We start from the raw sequence: 21,018 nt of genomic DNA, 5'->3' as shown, positions 1-21,018 counted from the left end.
GTCTTTAAGTGGCTACATTTTTATCCAAAGATTATTTTCTGGTATTTCAATGAAAAAGAAATTAACAATGCATTTCTTACCTTAAAGCACATTCATGATGTATAGATTATGTGTTAATCTACCTTAGAGTAAAAGTGCATTATTCTAATCTCAGGTTGACACTTTGGTTTTCTGCTTTCACATTGTTTGGAATAGAATGCTTAATTCCAGAGTAGTTATGCTTCTGAAATTCGATGTTTTCTATACTGTGAACTTAGTGGTAGGGAATGCAATCTAATTTGAACATTCCTCTATGGAAAATTAAGTAGGAAAGAAATCTGTTTGCAGGGGAGGAACACAGATTGTATTTCAAGTCAAACATTGTTTTCCATTTTTAACATAAGTTTAAGCTTTTTTGAATTATTTGTGCCTGTGCTTTGTTCCACCAGCAGGAATAACCAGGTTCCCTTGGGTAACTGGTCACTTAGAGTGTGCACAACGTGGTCTGAGACTGACTGATCCTAATAGCTTTCTGGCGAGAGGAGAAATAGCTTGTAATCTCACACATTTGACATCTTAAAAGTATTGTATATTTTTAAATGATTTTTTTTTAATTCTAATTTATTTGAAAATTCATTTGATCTAGGGTCTGCATTTTTAAAAGATTGCATACTACAGAAAATGCATCATATAGTGAAAGCAAGAGATAAGATAGTGCTTCCAGCAGATGTTCAGTTCTGTCTTTTACATTTTCCCAGCAGCCCTGGCCTCATGAAGACCATATCCAAGTCTTTCTTCCTTTTGAGGGGTCTTGCCTGTTCTGTGAACTTATTGCCTATTTAACAATACTTGTGGAATGAATTGGAAGTGCTTGGTTTATCAGTCCATGAGAGTGCAGTATGTTCAACGCTGTTAGGCCTACGTAGCATTGTGCACTAATGTTCTCTAAAAATCGACTGTGTAGTTAATCAACAAAGAAAATATTAAATGAAAATGATATCATAGTTACAATATTTTAGGTATCTAATATTTACCATTTAAAATTCCCATTTATTAATAATATGTCTTATAATTCTTGTCCTTTGTTTTGCTTTTAGTTCTAGAAAAGGTACCAGTGTTAATCTCAAAACACCTCCTGTAGCTGAGGCTGCGTGGAATTTGTATATTGTGAATACGATCTCACCAGTGCAACTGTACAAAGAAATGGTACTCCTTTCAGACTTCTAATTCTTATTTGTAGAAATTTTTAGAGTCTAATTGATGACTAGAAATTGATTCTAATTATCGTACATTCAGAATGCCACAGCCAACCAGCTTCCAGGCTCTGTCTGACACTGAAGTGTATATCTTCACCTTCTTGTTTTCACAGCTCCTGATATTTGAGGAGCCAGGAGAAATTCCCTTCACTAAAATAAGACTCCCTTGTTCATACCCATTCTCTTATGAGAATTGATTAGCCAGTCTAAACTTAAGTAGCCTTTGACCTTTACTTTGAACCCTAGCAAAGAGAACCATGAAATGGAGCCGAAAGAAATCCTAGATCATATGTCCCTGTCTCACGCGTCTTTGAAATATTAGCAGATAGTCCCAGGGCACTGCAGCACTTGTAGCATTGTCCCATAGGCATCCTTATTCCTCTTCTAAGAGTGACAACTGCCTACTCATCCCTGACAATTTTTATAGACTCTTTATTTTGAAATAATTTCAAACCTACAGAAAAGTTGCAAGCGTAAGACTAGTACAAATAAAACCTGTGTATTCCCCACACAGATTTGCCCATAGCCAACATTATACTCCCTTTGTTTCTCCCTCTCTTTTCTTCTTTTTTGCACTCTTGTACTTTCTAAACGCGCAAGCATGCATGTATATTTTCTCCTGATCCATTGGAAGGTATATTGCATACGTCATAGCCTAAGGCCCCTAAATATTTCAGTGCATGTTTCCTAAGAATTGAGATATTTGCTTATATAACCACGGTACACACATATGCTTCAGAAAATTTAACAATGACACAATACTTTATCTAGTCTATGGTTCATATTCCAGTTTTGTCAATTGACTCAATAATGGCCTAGTAGAATCCCCCAGCACCCCCTGCCCCAGGTCCAGGATCCAGTCTAGCATCAAGTAATGTATTTAACTGTCATGTCTCTTTAGCCTCCTTTAATCCAGAATATGTTCACAGCCTTTCTTTGTTTTATTTAAAAAAAATTTTTTTTTGTTTTTTGTTTGTTTTTTTTTTTGTGGAAGTATAGTTGATGTACAATATTATAAGTTACATGTATAAACATAGTGATTCACAGTTTTGAAAGGTTATAATCCATTTGTAGTTATTATAAAATATTGGCTATATTCCCTGGGTTGTACAATGTATCCTTGTAGCTTATTTATTTTATACGTAGTAGATCGTACCTCTTAATCTCCCTCTCTTATCTTCACTGGTAACCACTAGTTTGTTCTCTGTATCTGTGAGTCTGTGTCTTTTTTGTTTTATTCACTAGCTTGTTGTATTTTTAGATTCCACTCTTTGTTTTATAACAGACGGTTTTGAAAAATATTTCTCCCCCCACCACCTTTTAAAAATTTATTTTTTCATTTCATATCATTTCTCATGATTAGATTCAGGTTGTATATTCTTCTTCCTGGCCAGAACATTGTGTAGGTGACGTATCTTTCTCAGAGTATCACACTGGGAGGTGCAGAATATTCATTTGCCCTTCACTAGTAATGTTAATTTTGGTCATCGGGTGAAGGTTTTGCCTGATTTGTCCCTGGCATTTTAATGCTGATAATTTTATCAGCTTTGTTCTGTGTTTTCAGTCTTGCTTAATTGAAAGTCTTAGACGTCATCTAGGTGATTTGCCTACTGGAGTCTAAAAATACTGATTGACTCAGATTAGCTAGTGATAATTTTTTTTTAAATTTTATTTATTTTTAGCGGCGTTGGGTCTTCGTTGCTGTGCGTGGGCTTTCTCTAGTTGCGGCGAGCAGGGGCTGTTCTTCGTTGTGGTGCGCAGACTTCTCATTACAGTGGCTTCTCTTGTCGCGGAGCACGAGCTCTAGGCGCTTGGGCTTCTGTAGTTGCAGCACGCAGGCTCAGTAGTTGCAGCACATGGGCCCTAGAGTGCGCGGGCTTCAGTAGTTGCGGCACATGGGCTCAGTAGTTGTGGCTCGCAGGCTCTAGAGTGCAGGCTTAGTAGCTGTGGCCCACGGGCTTAGTTGCTCCAAGGCACTTGGGATCTTCCCGGACCAGGGATCGAACCCATGTCCTCTGCCTTGGCAGGCAGAGTCTTAACCACTGCACCACCAGGGAAGTCCTAGCTAGTGATAATTTTTATAAGCCCACTGTGAGTTACAGAAATAGATGTAGCAGAACCTAAATTCACAGATTGAAACTAAGATAGAGGAAGCATACTCAATCTGAATTTGAGAAAGATTTAAATCATAGAACTTAAAAATAAAGTTAAGGTTTTCAGATATGTTCATTAGCCTTATCAAATTGTGATCAAATTATTACTAAGTTAACAGTATTGTTAGTATTACAGTATTAATTGTACCTTCTCTAATGATTAGCACTGTTTAACAAGAGAATATTTGCAATCATGTGTGTGTTAAACTGGCTCATAGATCATGGGGGAAAAGAAAACCACTTTAGCTAGGCCTTATCAGAATGATAAATAACCACTTTTTATTTTTTAGGATTTAATGTGTTCAGATACTGACTTTAGTAACCAACTGGATAGATATTCTTAAGAACTGGGAAACTTTGGGGAGATGTCTTCAGCAACATTAGCTGCTTGCCTTTTTTGTGTTAGGTAGACTACAGTAACACCTACAAGACTGCAAAAACGCAGAGCTGCATCCACCTTCTCAGCGAGGCTCACCTGTTAGTGAGAGCTGCCCTGATGGATGCCAGTCAGCTGGAACCTGGAGAAAAAGCAGAACTTTTAGAAGCATTTAAAGAAAGCTGTGGGCACCTTGGAGACTGCTACAGCAGGTTGGTGATGCTACTTGGAAACTTGTCAGAGAAGCCACCCTGAGCTTCAGGTGTGCTTACTAACTTTTCCACCTCTGGCAGTTACCTGACAAATGGGAGGACGCATGAGGGGAGGTGGTTTAGTTATTCATTTATGCCACAGCATTTGTTTAGCACATCCTGTGGGTCAGGTACTGGGCTAAGCTTCGAGAGATGAATATGACCTGTTGCCTGCCTTCAAGGACTTAGAGTTTATTAGATGAGCAGTTCATGAGTCTCCCATCAGTTAATTTAGGAATTTGAAGTTTCTTTTCAGACCTTTGGGTGGGCGTGGGGCATGACCAGTGAACATCCCTGAGACGACCATATTACTGTTAGCTTTAAGGGAGAGATACTAGTTGGACACTGTGATTTTAATCTTAGTAGTCAATGCTTTTATGATGTCAGAAAAGGACACTAGGATCAATAGTGATTTCTCTTTTTGAGAATGATCTTTATAATTTTTTTCATATATAATTGTTTCCAAGGCTTACTTGACCCATGGGAGTCATTATAAATTAATAAAAGACTTTTCCTACTTATAAACACCATTATTTTAGAGCCACATTATGAATATTAAAATTCACTTAATGAATTGTTTTTGTTTTTCTTATGAGCAAGCAAAAAGAAGCTACATTAATTAGAATGACTTTGCAGAACAGAACTCCGGAGTTTGTTCCAACTCCTAATGGCTGTAGAAAAGTATTTTGAGATTTATATCTTCTGGAAATCATGATCTGTTTTATTATTAAATGTGTTAGACATCCAAACTTAAACATGACAAATCTGAAGTGTTTTTTTTTGTTTGTTTGTTTTTTACTTCCTTCCCTTTAGGCTTGACACCCAGTATTCCCACCTCGCCTTGCCATACTATAAGATGTCTGGTTTGTCTATGGCTGAAGTTTTGGCCCGAGTAGACTGGGAAGTAGAGGATGGATCGCAGAAATACGAGAGGGGATTAATCTTTTATATTAATCATTCACTTTATGAAAACCTGGATGAAGAATTAAGTGAAGTGAATACAGTTTTCTATTTAGTTATATCTAATATTTTTAATTTTTAATTTTAGCAATTTATTTTATGTAATTCTGTTGAGAAATCAAGTTCCAAGTATTTTTCATTGGTATTATAGTCTTTTTTTTCTAAAAAAGGTAACTAGTGTGCCCTTTTCTTCATTAATAATACTCATAGAATTACAGCTTGGAAAAGAACTTATAATCATCTTCTCATACTTTCTCATTACATAGACAGGGGGGTGTGGTCCACTGTGGTTGAGTGACCTGCCCAATGTGACAGTGGCATGTCTTTAGAAGAATGACACAGAACCTGGGCTTTGCCTGCCTTCTTCTCATCTGCAGCCCTTTTCACAACCCTAGTTGCCCCACTCTCCAGGTGTCCAAAGTTTCCCTTATGAAATCCTGGCCCAGCAACCTTCAGACATATTAAGGATCATTTTTAGCCCCTCCTGTATTTTTAAAGAGTTGAATGCCAATATGCAAAATTGGGTACTATGATACCAAGTGTTCTAAGGTTTTAAGAGAAATAAAATTTTCTCATAAATATTAAGTATCTTTTATACATTAAGTATAAGTAAATTTTGTATTAAGCAGTAATTTTCTATAATGGACTTTTGAGTATAATTTAATCCAATATTTGTTTTCTTCTTCTGAACTCTTGTTAAAATTAGAAATGCTGGCCACAACTTGGTATACACTTTACCTGCTTTTTCTTCATTATAACTCAGCAAAGAGATCACTTTAGGTCATCTCAGCTCTCCCACGCTATCACCATCAACTCTCTTTTTAAATCGAAGCATAGTACTGTAATTTTATCTTAATTGGAATGTTTGTATCTTGGCTTTTTATCCTTTTTTTTTTTTTTTTTGCTGATTTTGTTGCTTTCTATTGGCTGACTGACCTTTTATTTCTCGTTTACGCTCACCAAAGGAATTGGCTGCAAAAGTGGTTCAGATGTTTTATGTCGCTGAGCCGAAGCAACTGCCGCATATTCTCTGTAGTCCTTCTATGAAGAATATTGATCCTTTAACTGCCATAAGCTATTTAAGGAAGCTGGATACTTCTGGGTTTTCATCAGTCTTAGTGACATTGACCAAGGCAGCAATGGCTTTGAAAATGAGAGATCTTGACATGCACAGAAATGAAATGAAAAGCCATTCAGAGGTACGGTGCCCTACCTGGTATTAACAGCAAGCTAAAATAGGACTCAGTGGTCCTGAGGTGTTTAGTTTTCTTCTGGCTTCTGTGTAGCTCATTTTTTTCTTAGTTGTAAAGGAAAATAGACTTAATATTAAAAAGGAAGTGGCCCAAAGTGGGAGTGCTTGGGCTTTGGATTTGGCAAATGAAAAGGAAAAATGAAAGATAAATGGCAGCAATGGATATCCAAAGACTTTTCAACTTAGTGTCAGGTATGTTCAGAACACAGTGCTTGGCACTGAAGAGTATACAGGCTCTGCCCTGAGCCAACAGTCTGACCTGGCATGAGGGGGTGGTGTGGTTTGTCCCTGAAAACAGAACAGTGATGTATATTCAAGTACAGCAAGTAGGTTATTAATCTTGAGTCTTAGGAGTCCAGTAGTTGCAGAAATAGCCTGCACTTGGGAAGATCACAAATGACTGTGTGGGAGATTAGGCACTTGAATGGTGTATCAAAGAAAAGGTAGCTTCCCCTTGGAAGAGAGGCCATTTAGGGACATAAGCCAAAGAAGTTAATCACTAGAGGAAGAAATTAAGAAGTGGCATTAATTGAGCACTTATTATGTCTCAGGTCTAACCAAAAAGAGCAGGAGTGCTTTATTGCTGTACAAATGGCACATTTTATTATGATGAAGAGAGCAAGTCAACACTGAGATGTCCTCTACTTTGAAGAGTAGAATTCTAGAAAGATGAATTTTCTTTTCATAATTTCGAAAAATCCTATATAGACCTAAATTTAAAGCTGTCTACAAAATAGGACATCTTGATGCTTAATTAAGTAATAATAACTTCTACAAAGACAGTTACCAATGATGTCCTTAAAACTTGTCTTTGTAAAGAAAAAATTAAGATTACAATAAATTATTAATGGCTTATCATTGATTCTTGAATTCACTAGCGTGTATTTCCAAGATGAATGCAATGTTTATTCTGTTCCTCAATTTTTTTTTATCTGAAGATGAAGTTGGTATGTGGCTTCATTCTGGAACCTCGGCTATTGATTCAACAGAGGAAAGGACAGATTGTTCCAACTGAATTTGCAGTTCACTTGAAGGAGACTCAGCCTGGATTGCTTGTGGCTTCAGTCCTTGGCTTACAGAAGAACAACAAAATTGGAATTGAAGAAGCAGATTCCTTCTTTAAGGTTTGTCACTTTGAAAATGTAATTGTTCTGGATGGCCTGATGAAGTTGGTGGGGGGATGGGGAGCAGAATAAGAGAAGTGAGTTTTCATTTGTTTATTGAAAAATGAGACTTACACATAACCATTTATAAAAGTACAGATTAAAAAAATGTATCTACAAAAATTCCGTTCATGCAACCTGGAGTCTGTTAAAATGTCTAAATTTGCTTTTGCCACGGCACTAATGCTAGTGATAAATTATTAAATACATGGCCCACGTGATGGAGTGCTGTTCAGACCAGCTGTAACTTGATCAGTACTATATTTATCTGAGCTATGGAGGCTTGTTTCACTGTTCTCAAGGTGCTTTGTGGTAAAGATGAAGATATGATTCCTCAGCTCTTAGTAGACTTTTGGGAAGCTCAGCTGGTAGCATGTCTCCCAGATGTGGTACTTCAGGAACTCTTTTTCAAGCTCACATCACAGTACATCTGGAGATTATCTAAGAGGCAGCCACCTGACACCACACCATTGAGAACATCAGAGGACCTGGTAAGATAATGGAATAGTACAGTGAATTAAACTTTATGTACATTATACATTATGATAATGACCCTTCTTATTTTTTTTTGTTTTGTTTTTTTTGTTTGTTTGTTTTTGTTTTTTTGTGTGTATGTTTTATGTTTTTGTTAAGTTTTTATTTCTTTCTTTTTATTTTAATTTTTGTTGACCCTTCTTATTTTTAATGGCATAAATCAGTCGTAATTCATATTACCAGATATCTCTTTAAAGCAAGAGTTAAAAATACATTTAAAACTTGTCTGTGAGTGAAGTTGCCCACATTTTAAACACTTTTGTAGGCTAAAGAGCACCTTCTACTGCTCCTATATTACTTATACCTACAGTGGTACTTCAGTAGCCAAAGTGTGGGAGAAAGGGCTTTTCCCCAAATCCACCTGTGCTCCCTCAGGCAACAGTCATGAAGTGGAACATGAGAGAAGAGACATCTGCAGACCTCCCTGCTGGGAGAGGAACTGCAGAAGGCTTGTGGGAGAGAGACTTCCTTACCAGACTTGCATTTCCTGTCAGCTGCACAGACAAGAGCTGTTCCGCAGTCTGCAGCAGCCCTAACAACTCTACTCTTATCCTTCCTGTTCCCCCCGACCCCCGGCAGCCCCTTTGTCCCTCACAGTGACAGAGTGGCTAATGTGGGTTTGCTTGAATAAGGGAGTCTTTACGGGAATTGTCTTGAGAACTTATGGACGAGATTTTGCCTCCCAAGGAAAGTAGTAGAAATAAAAATTATTTTCAGTATTACTGTTAACTTTTTTTGAGTGTAATTAGCTTAAAGGAAGTATTGCCCTTTTTGTGAGAAAGTGCCTCTTTGCAGTTTTTTGAAAGTTAAAATATTAGGAAATATTTAGTAAGGATTTATTCAGTAAGAAGCAGCAAAACTAAAACTTTTTCCAGGGGAATACATTCTAGGACTTTCTTCCCATTACCAGGAAAATGTATACCTAATTTTGGGACATGGCAGAATGTTAGGGATTGCTTGCTGTTTGTGGGATGGATGAAGAAAGTCTTGTTTTGTTGTATTTTTGTTTATGATAAATTTCTTTTACATTTTAGATAAACACCTGTAGTCATTATGGCTTAATCAGTCCATGGGTTAATGTCTTAATATCATCCGAATCCTTGGCTGATAAAAATTATATGGAAGACCTTTCAAAATTACAGGTAAATAAAAATGCCTCCTTTTCTTATGAATATGCATATTACCATATAGTATAGGACTTAAATTTGGTAAGATCCTGGGTGTCCAGTTAATTTAGAGTGTATAATTCTGGAGACAGAATCTATAATAGGCATACTCAAGAGCGCTGGAGGGAATTCCTGCCTCTGCCTGGAACTGCTGACGGGAAGTCTGGTTTCGTTGCCAGTCGGTGAGTGAGCTTCCAAGTCCTGTGACTCTTGCCTCATTCTCAGGATGTGCTTGAAAACACGTTGTGAAATGAAAGTATGGCAAATGTTTCGCGGTGTTTTCATTGACGAGATTCACTTTTATTTTAGTGTTCACTCACACAGATTAGGCCTCTAGCCCAAACCAAGCACTACTCTCCGTCTTATAGGAAATAGGTCAACGTAGCTAGCTTATCTGGCTCCTGAAAGGATTTTTTTAAAAGTAAGAAATATGATCAAGAGAATGTAGACCATCCTGCAAGAATTCTGGACGTGAGTGTTTTTGACTGAGAATGAGAAATAAAGTCCACATTTGACCTGGTGGATTGGGCTGGGCTCATTGTGGATGTGATTTTGTTTAATGTGATCAGTGGCCCAAGGACTGAGTATAATCCTCACATCTGTTGTGTTTGGTCTTCCCAGTGTAGCTGCCAACATATGAAAATTGAGATTTCAAATTCAGAACTTTGAGTTTCAAGTTTCTCTTTGAGAAACTCAGCAGAACTTTCATTCGGCAGTAACCCTGGGCCCTCACTGCCTGAGACCTGAAGGTTGGAGCCACCTACTGGCTCCCCTCCTTGGGCAGTGCTCGTGCTGTCCTGTCTGCCACAGTTCCACCTCCGTGTCTCGCTGGTCCAGATGCTGAGTGTCTGGCATCCATTTTCCTTATACCCAGCCGCCTTCATGCGTTTTCATCATCTGGTTTTCATCATCTGGTTTGGCCTTGTTAAGCTTTTGAGTTTGTAACCCCTGATTTACTCTGGGAACTTAGTGGAAGTGTGGTTATTGCTTATAGAAACCAAAATGTCAAATTGGGGATGGGGTGGCAGGATGTGAAGCTCAAGAGACCATAGTGCTTAGTCTTAGCCTCTAGACAGCCTGTGATGTCGCCAGGGAGTTACTTACATTTTTAAAAAAATTACCAAAGAAGGTTCTTGTTGGTTCTTATCTCTAGTACCCTTATGATACAGAGGCTGCCAAGCACTTAGTCTCAGATTTGTTCATTCCACAAATATTCCTCAATCACGTACTGTAAATGTGATTGATGTACAGCATTGGACGAGGCAGACAAGACCTTGCCCTCCTATAATGTACGTACTAATTACGTATTTAAAATGCTAATTGCAATAAGTGCTATTAAATATCCCCTGATAAATCTTCAAAGCATATTTATAATCTCTGCTTGAAAAAGTATAATTCAGTGATCTTTAGAATCCATTTTAAGGTATTTAAAAAGGGTATCTTGGGACTTCCCTGGTGTCACAGTGGTTAAGAATCTGCCTGCCAATGCAGGGGACACGGGTTCGATCCCTGGTCTGGGAAGATCCCACATGCCGCGGACCAACTAAGCCCGTGCGCCACAACTACTGAGCCTGCACTCTAGAGCCCGCGAGCCACAACTACTGAAGCCCGTGCACCTAGAGCCCATGCTCCGCAACAAGAGAAGCCACCGCAATGAGAAGCCCGCACACCGCAACAAAGAGTAGCCCTCACTCGCCGCAACTAGAGAAAGCCCACGCGCAGCAACGAAGACCCAAGGCAGCCCAAAATAAATAATAATAAAATAAATAAATTTGTAAAAAACTAAAATAAAAATAAATAAATAAAAAGGGTATCTTCTTTCTGGGAATCTTTGCTGTTAGAGGATAGAAAGTTTAGTCAGTCTAAACTTTTCTAAATCCTTTTCCTAATTATAACTCTTTCTAAATTATCTGGGGTCAATTAGTCTTAGTCATTAAGAAAAAACTAACCATCAAGAAACAAAAAGATCTCACCTGCTCTTACCTAGAGGAACAGGGGGTCGGTTCAGAATCACTTGGAGAGCTTTTTCAAAATTGCATGACTCCCCTCTACCCACCAGCTCACCACCACCACACAGATTTGATATAAATCTTTGTCTCTTGTTCTTAATCACTGTAATAGTATATTTGTGCAAGAACTAAAAACAATCTATAAATCATCTATGTGTCAAAAAGCCACTATTCAGAATGACACAGTAACTAGTAAATGCCCTGCCTTTTACCAGAATTGTCCTGGTCCCCTCTCCCCGCCTCCTTGCCATCCACCCGTCTTAGAGCCACAGGTGTGACTGTGTAGAGAATTCTGTGGGTTCCAGCCCTGCAGAGTCAGCTGAGCATGAGAGATCTAGATCAGAAAAGGGAATAAATAGTGCCTGTGTTGGGGGTGGAGAGTCCATTTCCAATATTGGAAAAAAAATAAAAAGGAACACACTGCTAAGAAGCAGACAACACTAAGAGTATTTTAAAGAGTAGTAGTAACCTGTGGGCCGTTTTTTATCCAGTGATATATGTGTTGTCTGGTGTTTCTTATTTTGAGGGTTTTTGTTTGTTTTGTTTGTTTTGGCCGCCCTGTGTGGCCTTGGGATCTTAGTCCCCCGACCACAGATCGAACCCGCGCCCTCAGCAGTGAAAGTCCGGAGTCCTAACCACTGGACCGCCAAGGAATGCCCTGGTGTTTCTTATTTTTAAACTTCTTGATGATATGGATATAACTACTTAAAAGTTCATGGGTAACCCATTTTGTACCAAGCTTTGACTCATTTCACTTTAACCACCTTATTTCGTATTTGCTATCTTATTGTCAGGGAAATTTTCAGATGAAGGTGAATGTTAAATTTGCGGGAAGGAAAGGGACCAACCTTATTCTCCTAGCCATTCCTTGGTAGATATTTGGAATAAAATCACGATGCTGACTGTAAATGGGTAGTTCATGTTCCATACCTTCCTGTGAGTCTGAGAAGATGCTGTAGTAAAAAGGATACAAGAAGAAGAAAATCAGGATATGAGCATTTCATTTTTATCCAGAAGAAAGGGAAAGCAGAGATTATTTTGGTGGTAGATTCAAAAGTAGTATTTATAGTTTAAATGTTTAAAAGTAAAATATTGTCAAGTTCTGACTACTGAAATAATAGCTGCTCTGTGTCATTCAGGTTGTAGCAAATGGTATTGATACAAATTATTAAGTTCTTAAGGATTGCTGTAGTTTTCTTAAATGTTAAATTTTATTTTTGGTTCTATGTGTAGTGCATGCTTATTATAGAAACCTTGGAAAATACAGGGAAGTGTGAAAAAGAAAAAAAAAGTTGGCTTTGTCCTCCCATTCCAGTGAACTGGTCTCTGTTTCAAATTTCGATGCTCTTCCAAAGGCATTTCTAGATGTGCATGTACCTATGTAGATTTTATAAAACTGATCATGCTCTGAATATAACTTTGTATTGAGATTTTTTACTAATTTTATCCTGAGCATTTTGTCCTTTGGCCTTTGAAAACAATTTTGATAGCTATAAAATATTCCATCATTTGAATATATCATAATTTATTTACTCATCCCTTCTTATTTTTTTTAATAAGGTATGTGAGATACATCCTTAACTTTTTTTTTTTTAATTTTATTTATTTATTTATTTATGGCTGTGTTGGGTCTTCGTTTCTGTGCGAGGGCTTTCTCTAGTTGCGGCAAGCGGGGGCCACTCTTCATCGCGGTGCGCGGGCCTCTCACTATCGCGGCCTCTCTTGTTGCGGAGCACAGGCTCCAGACACGCAGGCTCAGTAGTTGTGGCTCACGGGCCTAGTTGCTCCGCGGCATGTGGGATCCTCCCAGACCAGGGCTCGAACCCGTGTGCCCTGCATCGGCAGGCAGACTCTCAACCACTGCGCCACCAGGGAAGCCCCATCCCTTCTTATTTAATGTTTAGATTTCTTCTAGTTTTTCAGTATTATAAATATTCTTGAGGTGAACATCATTGGACATAAATCTTGACCACCATGTTGATTATATCCTTAGGATAGAGTCTTAAAGCATTCACATTAGTTTAAACTTACAGTCTATTCAGAGCAAACACAATCATGTTATTTTAAAAAAATCATAGCTTTGTATTAAACAGATTTTTTTTCTTTAAACTAGAGGTGGTTTCAAGATTAATACTTTGGTCTAATTAGACTTACTAAGTAAATATATGCGTGTGCTCTAAAATTACATTCTTTTTTTTTTTTTTGGCAAGTGAAATTTATTCTTTTTAAAAACTGTATTCTGTATGTTGTGCTTTAGTTTTTTGGGTGCCTCATTCCATAACATTTCACTTTTCTGTTCATAGTCTCTCATATGTGGTCCTTCATTTGACATAGCTTCCATTATTCCATTCTTGGAGCCACTCTCAGAAGACACTGTTGCTGGCCTCAGTGTCCATGTTCTGTGTCGTACGCGTTTGGAAGAGTATGAGCGGTGCATAGACAGGCTGTTAGAGAGATGCCCGGAGGCAGTCATCCCATATGCTAATCATGAACTGAAAGAAGAGAATCGGGTATGCTTTTCAGATTACGGTTTTCGGCTTTATCAGTGATAATCAAATGTTAATCTTGTCGCCTTATCTGCAAAATGGGGACAAATTATGCCAGTCCAACCTCACAGGGCTGTGTGAGTTAAAAGAGCATATATGTTACATGTTTTGAGTACCATTAGAGGCTGTTAAAACTTATGGTGCTTGTATGTTATCTTCACTAAAGGTCTCTTGTTTGGAGATGAAGTAGGCTATTACCTGAAGATTTGGAAAACATAATAAATGTTGGGAAAATTCTTTGTGGACTATCTGGTCTTTAGAAATTAGAAGAGTTTTTGACTTGAGAACTTTCTTGCTACCTAAGAGATGAAAACAAGACATGTCTATGTTTCTTCCTGAAAATAGCGGTGTACATATGTACAGTGTATATATTATTAGATTTTCAAGTTACAGATCTGACTTTTATGTTCTAGCTTAAGCAGAAGACTGTTCTAACAAAGTCTGTTCCTTAACCAAGATGATGTATTTTTGCCCTGGGCTTCCCTGCACAATCTTTTTCTTCTTGTTGGAAATCTGAATGTAAAATGCATCAAACTTAAAAAGTATTCATTTTTCCCTAAGATAGACTTTGTGGTGGAAAAAACTGCTGCCTGAACTTTGTCAGAGAATAAAATGTGGTGGAGAGAAATATCAACTCTATTTATCATCACTAAAAGGTAAAATAATCTTTTTTTCTTGATTATAAATTGAATTGAGGGTACTCATTTCCATAACTGGCTGAAGCCTTGCTGTCTCTCGTTTTTCATGTGATTCTCAAGTGTGGGGAAGAGGGTCATCGCAGAATCAACTGGAGAGCTTATTTTTAACATTCATGTGTGCTCCCGCCACCACATTTGATATTCATTTATCTCTTTTAGCTCTAGAGCTGATGCTTTTAAGTTAATCTTTCCAAACACTTAACAAATTATCACAGTCAGAGAAACTCACAGCCTCAGTATTTTAAAAATTGGAATAGCCATTAAAGTCCATTTTATATTAATGGTCTGGGTGCTTAATTTACTTCATGTAGGAAATTAAAATTATTATCATTATTAATCATAATTGTAAGCAAGTACTGAGGAATGATAAATTTCTCAAAGATTTAGAAGTGTAGTGTGTCTAAATTACGCAGTTTTTTACAGCGTAGGTAGTTATTGTTTGAATTTTTATAATTCATAGTCATTTATAAATCTTGATAGCTATGTGGTTATCAGTTTCGCTACTCTTGTGTGTTAATAGCACCAGTTAATGGTTGGCCTGATGACAAAGGTATGGTTATGTTAATACCAGTGTGCATAAAATATTAGAAGTTGACAGTGTTGGAATTGTATTTTCCAGCTGAGGGAATTGACTTTCAAAGTGTTAGGCAAAGCCAAGTGGCCATTGGATGGTGTTTTTCTGGAAATCCTCATTAAGTAAAGTTGTATGTTTGTGATTGGGAAGACAAGGAGGGGCCTTTATACTATTTGTCCTACCCATCTCTCTGCGTGATTTTTTGGTTGTCAGAAGGTAGAAGTGTCAGGTGTTTGATTGCCCAGCCCCATCTGCATCAAATTTATCACATAAATTTGAACTGATTATTCTTGTTGGTCAATCACTTTCTGGTGCAGATAGCCCACATCTTCACACCCCGGTAACATCATTATCTTAGTCAAACGACTCTTTCTTCATCCTTTTCTGATCCACACCCACAAACTCATAACTACCCCATAATCTTTCCTTCAAATGTTCCATTTTTCTGTGTCTTTAATATGTATTCACACACATGTGCATGTATGTATGTGTGTGGCTTATGGGACTAAATGTTGTGTGTGATTTACCTTTATTGTAATACCTCCAGAGCTGGTATAGTGTTTTATTCATTTTTCATGTTGCACTTTCCTTGCCAGCAATGTGCTTCTCCATACGGCGTATTCTATAACTATTTATTGATTTGAAGGGAAGACACCTGAATAACCTCAGGTCCGTTTTCATGGGGAGTCTCTCTGTTGGCAGCTGTGGTATACCAAGAAGGGACCAGGATTGGAATTAGGAGAACTGGAACTGAGTTCCAAGTCTGCTACTTACTGAGTATCCTGAAGCAAGACAATTTTTTAACTGCCTGGGACTAATGGGAGGTTCAGGACTGACTCTAGAGTAAAATGTTAGGCAAAAATTGCAAGATGGTGAGGTTGGAGATGGAGATCAGGGACTTACATAATATGCTTAGGAGCTTGGCTTTCTTACTCTCTAATGCAGCGTTCCTCAGCCTTGTCACTGCTGACATCTTGGACCAGATAATTTGTGTGTAGGTGTCCCTTGTGCATTTTAGGATGTTACCAGCATCCCTGGCCTCTACTCACTAAATACACTAAATACCATTAGCACTTGCCCAGTTAAAACAGAAATGTCTCCAGCCATCACCAAATGTCCCCTGGGGGACAAAACTGTACTAGTTGAGAACTGTTGCACTAATGCAGAGCCATTGAAACTGGGGTTAGTGGTTGACTTCTTTGTTTCAAGGCAGTACTTATGACTGTTTTTGTGACAGTGAGCTGTGTTTATTAATAAAAATTCTAGTACTATAGTAAATTACAAAGTTTAAAAAGTCATTTTAAACTTCACCAGCCAGAAATAACTATTTTCAACATTTGACACGTATTTTCTAGACACACTGGAGGATTTAAAGTACTCTATGGATTTAAGATATTGACCTTGTTCTTGGAGTTGTAACCTGTATTAGCCTTTCACTAGTTGGAGGAAGAGGAGAATAGAGCAGTGGCAAGATTTTTGTTGGCTCTATACCTACTTTACACTGGCCCCCACCTCAGTTTTTTGTATCTAGGATACTACTTACAGGTTCCACATTTAGGCAAAATAAACTAGTTTGATAGGAAAACATTGGTAATTCATGAGTTTTACAAATTAGTTAGCAGTTATTGTTTATTAAAGTTCTATTTTGTGTCAGATGTGCATCATTGTATTTTAAATTAATTCACAAAGGACTCTGGAAGCTAGCAGATGGTACCACTACATTATAAATGAGGAAACCAAGACCGAGGAGGTTGACTTTCTTAAAGTCACCCAGAGCATAAGTAGAAGAGTGTGATCCCTGCCCGAGTCTGTACGATTCCAGAGCTAGGGAGCTTTCTCATACGTCACACTATTCATTAACTTTTTAGCAACAAGAGCATGTCATTCCTTTGTGTAAGGGATGGTTTAGGTTGCTGGATATTGGACAGATGACTTTGGACGGATGCACACACACCTGAGCCGGAGATTTTATATTTCGGTTACTCTGCAAATAGAATAAGTGGTGGGCATGCACGAATCACACACGGAATGGACTGAAGAAGGTTTGGGAACATTGTTCTTAAATGTCACCCCCTTCTCTTCCCAGCAGAGGGCAGCATGCATGCATCGAGAAACAACAGAATCATAAAATTACATAGTTACCTTTACAAAAATGTTTACTAAATTCCTTAATATTTAAAATAGTCATTAGAACACATTAGTTTGCAGTTTGAGAAAAAAAGTAAATGGTCTTGAAAACAGATTTGTGCTTATTAATAACATAAAAATCTTATAATAGAGAGGAACTGATTTAGGAAAATGTCATCCAACAATTAATAGTATTTCCTGTCCTGCCAAACAGTCTTTATAAATCAGCTGCAATATAGTCCTAACATTAAAAACAGTATTCAATTGATTGTATTTTCCTACAAATGATTCTAGAAAGAATAAATAAGAAGTTGTTAGAACCATAAAGCAGTCTGTGGATTTAAAAGACTGGTTTTTTGGGGTTTTTTTCCTCTCTCTCTCGTAGTTATAACATTTTGTCACCTGAATTAGCTTCTAATTGGTTGAGTGATAAGAGAATAGGATGAAAGACAGAATTTCAGTTCTAACTCAGATATTCTTTCCTACAAACAGAAACACTGTCAATTGTTGCTGTGGAACTACAACTAAGGGATTTCTTAAATGTCCTCCCAGAAGATGGCACTGCAGCATTTTTCTTGCCATATCTTCTTTACTGCAGTCGAAAGAAATCATTGACTTGAAGGTATCATTTGAAATATACCACAATGGCATATGAGACTGAATTTTTCAAAACTGAATGCCAGATAAAAAATATATATATAAAGGATTTTTATATTGAATATGTACATATATTGCAAATGCTTTCAGGCTGCTTACCTCAGTGGTATTATTAGTTTCATAATTTATGACCTGAGTCCATTTAATTGTCCAGAATGTAAAAAAGCTACAAGATATAGGAGTTTCCTCAAAGAAGGCATATATTTTTAAAGGTAGAGACTGACTTCTATTCCAAGGAACATCAATTTACTGTTGTTGGGGACATGACAATCTTTTTCATCACGGGAACACAAACAATTTTTAAGTATGCTCGAAGGAATGTCATTCCAAGTGGTCCACAATTTAACCTTCTTGATTTTTCCAGATTTTTCTACTGGGTCACTTTTAAAAATAGTTATTTTCTTTGAGAAAGATGTTAATGTTTTCCCACAGTAAAAGATTTCAAACTTTATTTTCTTGTTACTTTTAAAATTCATGCTAAGTTTCTTTCTGAATCAAATGAAATAGAAGTTTACAAAGCTGACTTTCTTCTTGTCTGGCTATTAACATGATTTGTTGAGTGCATGTTTTTCAGCCAAAGCCTTGTTTCCATTTTTTGTTGATGTGTACTCTTGCTCTTTTAGCCAGAGTGTATGTGAAAATAAAGAAATATAAAGAACTGTGTCTTTTTTTTAGCCTCTTATTAAATAATTTTGAGTCCCAGTTCAGTTCATTGACAGTGTGCTTTGACTTTAGTTAAGGCTGGGCAAAAATGTTACTCACCTGATGTTTCCACAATGATATTTTGAAAACTTTTCTCCTGATGGCAACATTCATCTTTACCAGGATTTCATTTATAGATTGTTTCTCAATTCTGCCTTTCTCCAGTTCCATATTAACTTCCTTTTGATCATCTCTTCGAGGGTTCACAAAACTCAGATTGGCAACATTTTATTTTATTTTAAAAATTTGTTTTATTTTATTTAAACATTTTTAAATTTAAAATTAACAAAAAATTTTACCAGCTTTATTTAGGTATAATTGACATCTTCAAAGGGTACCCTATTGATTTTCTATTGCTGCTGTAACAAATTATCACAGGCTTAGTGGCTTAAAACAACACAAAATTAATTATCTTACAGTTCTGTAGATTAGAAGTTCAATATTGCCCTCACCGTTTTGAAATTTTATTATTAATATTTTATTTTATCGTGTTTAATTTTTTATTTTACTTCCTCTACACCTGTGCCCTTATCCCACTGGTCCATTAGGACTGACGTCAGCAGTGTGTTAGAGGGATTGATGGGAAGCCAAAGTTTGGAAACATTTCATTGAATCTTATTTGTTTGTTTATTTTTTTATTTATTATTGAAATCATTGAATCTTAATAGTGATCCTTTGAGGACTGTCCAGGACAACATCTGCTCATAGATTTTTTTTTTAATACAGTTTTGTAAAGCCCTAATGGTGGTGATATGTGTATTAGAGTCAGTCATGTGTCGTAATACAGTCTATTGATCTTTTCATATGAAACAGTGTAACACAGTTTTCCCCATAAATGCACAAAAGTATATGTTTTCAGTCTTTTTTTTTTAATGCTTATAGCCATTCCAAGTAAGCCTTCTATTCAACACTTTCACATACATTGTTATGAATCATTGTTTTTTCTTTTTTCTTTTTTTTTTTTTTTTTCACTTATCACCAATTTATTTCTTTCATCCAGACTGGGTCTCTATAGAAAAAGAAATTTTAAGACCATTATTAAATATAGTATATATCATATGGTTAAAAAAATTGGCACATGGTGCTTTAAATGTATTATAGTTTTTTAAAAGTTATTTTCTTTATTCTTGATTCATTTATATTTTTCTGCTCTTTATATATTTAAAACACATCTCTCACTCTAGTACTGCTTTATTTAAAGACAAATTAACTTTCCTCCCTGCAAGATCTTTATTTATTATCAAGGGAAAATTAGTCATTTTATAGTGGAGAAACCTGGCAGATACCACCATAAGCCCAAATGCTCAAAATGAACACAACCGGTAAGGGAACAAATCAGCATCTTGTGTCTCTTGACATGTATGCTGAGAAAAACACAATATCCCTTCTGTGAGAATCTTGCCAAAAAATGCATAATCCGAATCTGATCATAAGGAAACATTAGACAAACCCAAATTGAAGTCACATTCTACAAAGTGACTGCCCTGTATTCTTTAAAAATGTCAAAGTTGGGAAAGACAAAGACCAAGGAACTGCTCCAGACTAAGGAGACAAGAAGACATGTCAGCTGAACTCAGTGCATGAGTTGGATTTTCTTTTTCTCTGAAGAACATGATTAGAATAATTGGTGAAATATGAAAGGGGTCTGTAGTATTGAATTGTTTTTAATTTCCTGGTTTTGATAGGTGTACTTTATTTATGTATAAGAATATTCTTGTTTTTAGGAAATAGTATATGTATTTACAATATCTGTAGTCTGTGTGTGTATAAAGAGATACAGAGATAGGAGAAAGGACGAGAAAGTACATGATGCTGTGCAAAATGTTAAGATTTGGGGAATCTGGGTAAAGGGTATACAGGAATTTTTTTGGTACTGCTCTAGCAACTTTTCTATAAGTCTGACGTTGTGTCCAAAAAAGTTTTTAAAATTCCTTTTTATTGAGTTAATATGTGGTTAGATATTTACCAAGCAGTGTATTGGATTGGATTTGTGCACCTACTAGAAGTACAGAATATACACTCCCTGCCTATAAGGAACTTAAAGCTGAGTAAGCTTTTCCCCTCAGACAGCTCCAAGAGGTTGTCTGACTGTCATGGAAGTGTCAGTCTAAAAAAAGTACCTTTTATATTTGTCAGAGGAGGTCTTTATTATGCTTCCTCTGGTAGAAATAAGGCATTACATTAAGCATGACAGGATATCCACAATTCTTTTCTAGTGATCTTTTTTCTTTGTGGAGAAAATTGTCTCCCTGTGCGAAATATTGAAAGATTTCACTATAACTTGATTTCTCCCTTGTCTCTGTCATGGTAGGCTGAAATTCTTCTAAGATTTAGAATTAAGGTTAACTTGGCCAAAGCTTTATCAAACTTTCATTTAAAGATAATTGAGACTGATAAATGTGGCTCCCCATTTTTCTGTGAATAGTTCAAGCTATCTTTTTTGTTCATTACTGCTTCTTTCAGTTCCATGCAATACCTTGTCTCTTTGTAAAAGTCAAATTTCTCTTTAATCTTTTTTTCCAACATGTGTTTTGCCTCGCATTGCTATTTGTTCTACAGTTTTTAGTAGGGCTTTTAAAACAAGTATCCCCTTTCTTAACCAAGGAAACAGTCAT

At 36.8% G+C, this 21,018-nt stretch overlaps 2 protein-coding genes across 6 annotated transcripts in view; one reads left to right on the top strand and one right to left on the bottom strand.

The window, feature by feature from the left end:
- HPS3 (HPS3 biogenesis of lysosomal organelles complex 2 subunit 1) overlaps positions 1 to 17,758 on the top strand; it is a 43,905-nt gene extending 26,147 nt beyond the window's left edge. The window contains exons 8-17 of one of the 3 annotated variants that reach the window (XR_009701359.1): positions 1,077 to 1,185; positions 3,795 to 3,976; positions 4,829 to 5,009; positions 5,941 to 6,174; positions 7,166 to 7,351; positions 7,693 to 7,881; positions 8,959 to 9,066; positions 13,403 to 13,609; positions 14,207 to 14,301; positions 17,537 to 17,625. Coding sequence is in view for 2 of the 3 variants with exons in the window: in XM_061194583.1 (XP_061050566.1) it covers positions 1,077 to 1,185; positions 3,795 to 3,976; positions 4,829 to 5,009; positions 5,941 to 6,174; positions 7,166 to 7,351; positions 7,693 to 7,881; positions 8,959 to 9,066; positions 13,403 to 13,609; positions 14,211 to 14,301; positions 17,537 to 17,664 (1,615 nt within the window). In the remaining variant the exon portion in view is untranslated. Of the gene's footprint in view, positions 1 to 1,076; positions 1,186 to 3,794; positions 3,977 to 4,828; positions 5,010 to 5,940; positions 6,175 to 7,165; positions 7,352 to 7,692; positions 7,882 to 8,958; positions 9,067 to 10,581; positions 10,694 to 13,402; positions 13,610 to 14,206; positions 14,302 to 17,536 lie in introns of those variants that run through there. The other 2 variants (XM_061194583.1, XM_061194584.1) reach the window with 2 other exon arrangements.
- LOC133094078 (ceruloplasmin) overlaps positions 7,074 to 21,018 on the bottom strand; it is a 69,495-nt gene continuing 55,550 nt past the window's right edge. The window contains exons 19-20 of one of the 3 annotated variants that reach the window (XM_061194579.1): positions 11,948 to 12,052; positions 7,790 to 7,878 (exon numbers count right to left, since the gene is read on the bottom strand). In XM_061194579.1, the coding sequence (XP_061050562.1) occupies positions 11,949 to 12,052 (104 nt within the window). In that variant the 3' untranslated portion in view covers positions 7,790 to 7,878; position 11,948. Of the gene's footprint in view, positions 7,879 to 11,947; positions 12,053 to 19,018; positions 19,413 to 21,018 lie in introns of those variants that run through there. The other 2 variants (XM_061194580.1, XM_061194581.1) reach the window with 2 other exon arrangements.

The sequence above is a fragment of the Eubalaena glacialis genome, chromosome 6, assembly GCF_028564815.1.
Source record: "Eubalaena glacialis isolate mEubGla1 chromosome 6, mEubGla1.1.hap2.+ XY, whole genome shotgun sequence".
NCBI lineage: Eukaryota > Metazoa > Chordata > Mammalia > Artiodactyla > Balaenidae > Eubalaena > Eubalaena glacialis.
This window is presented reverse-complemented; position numbering and strand designations above follow the sequence as displayed.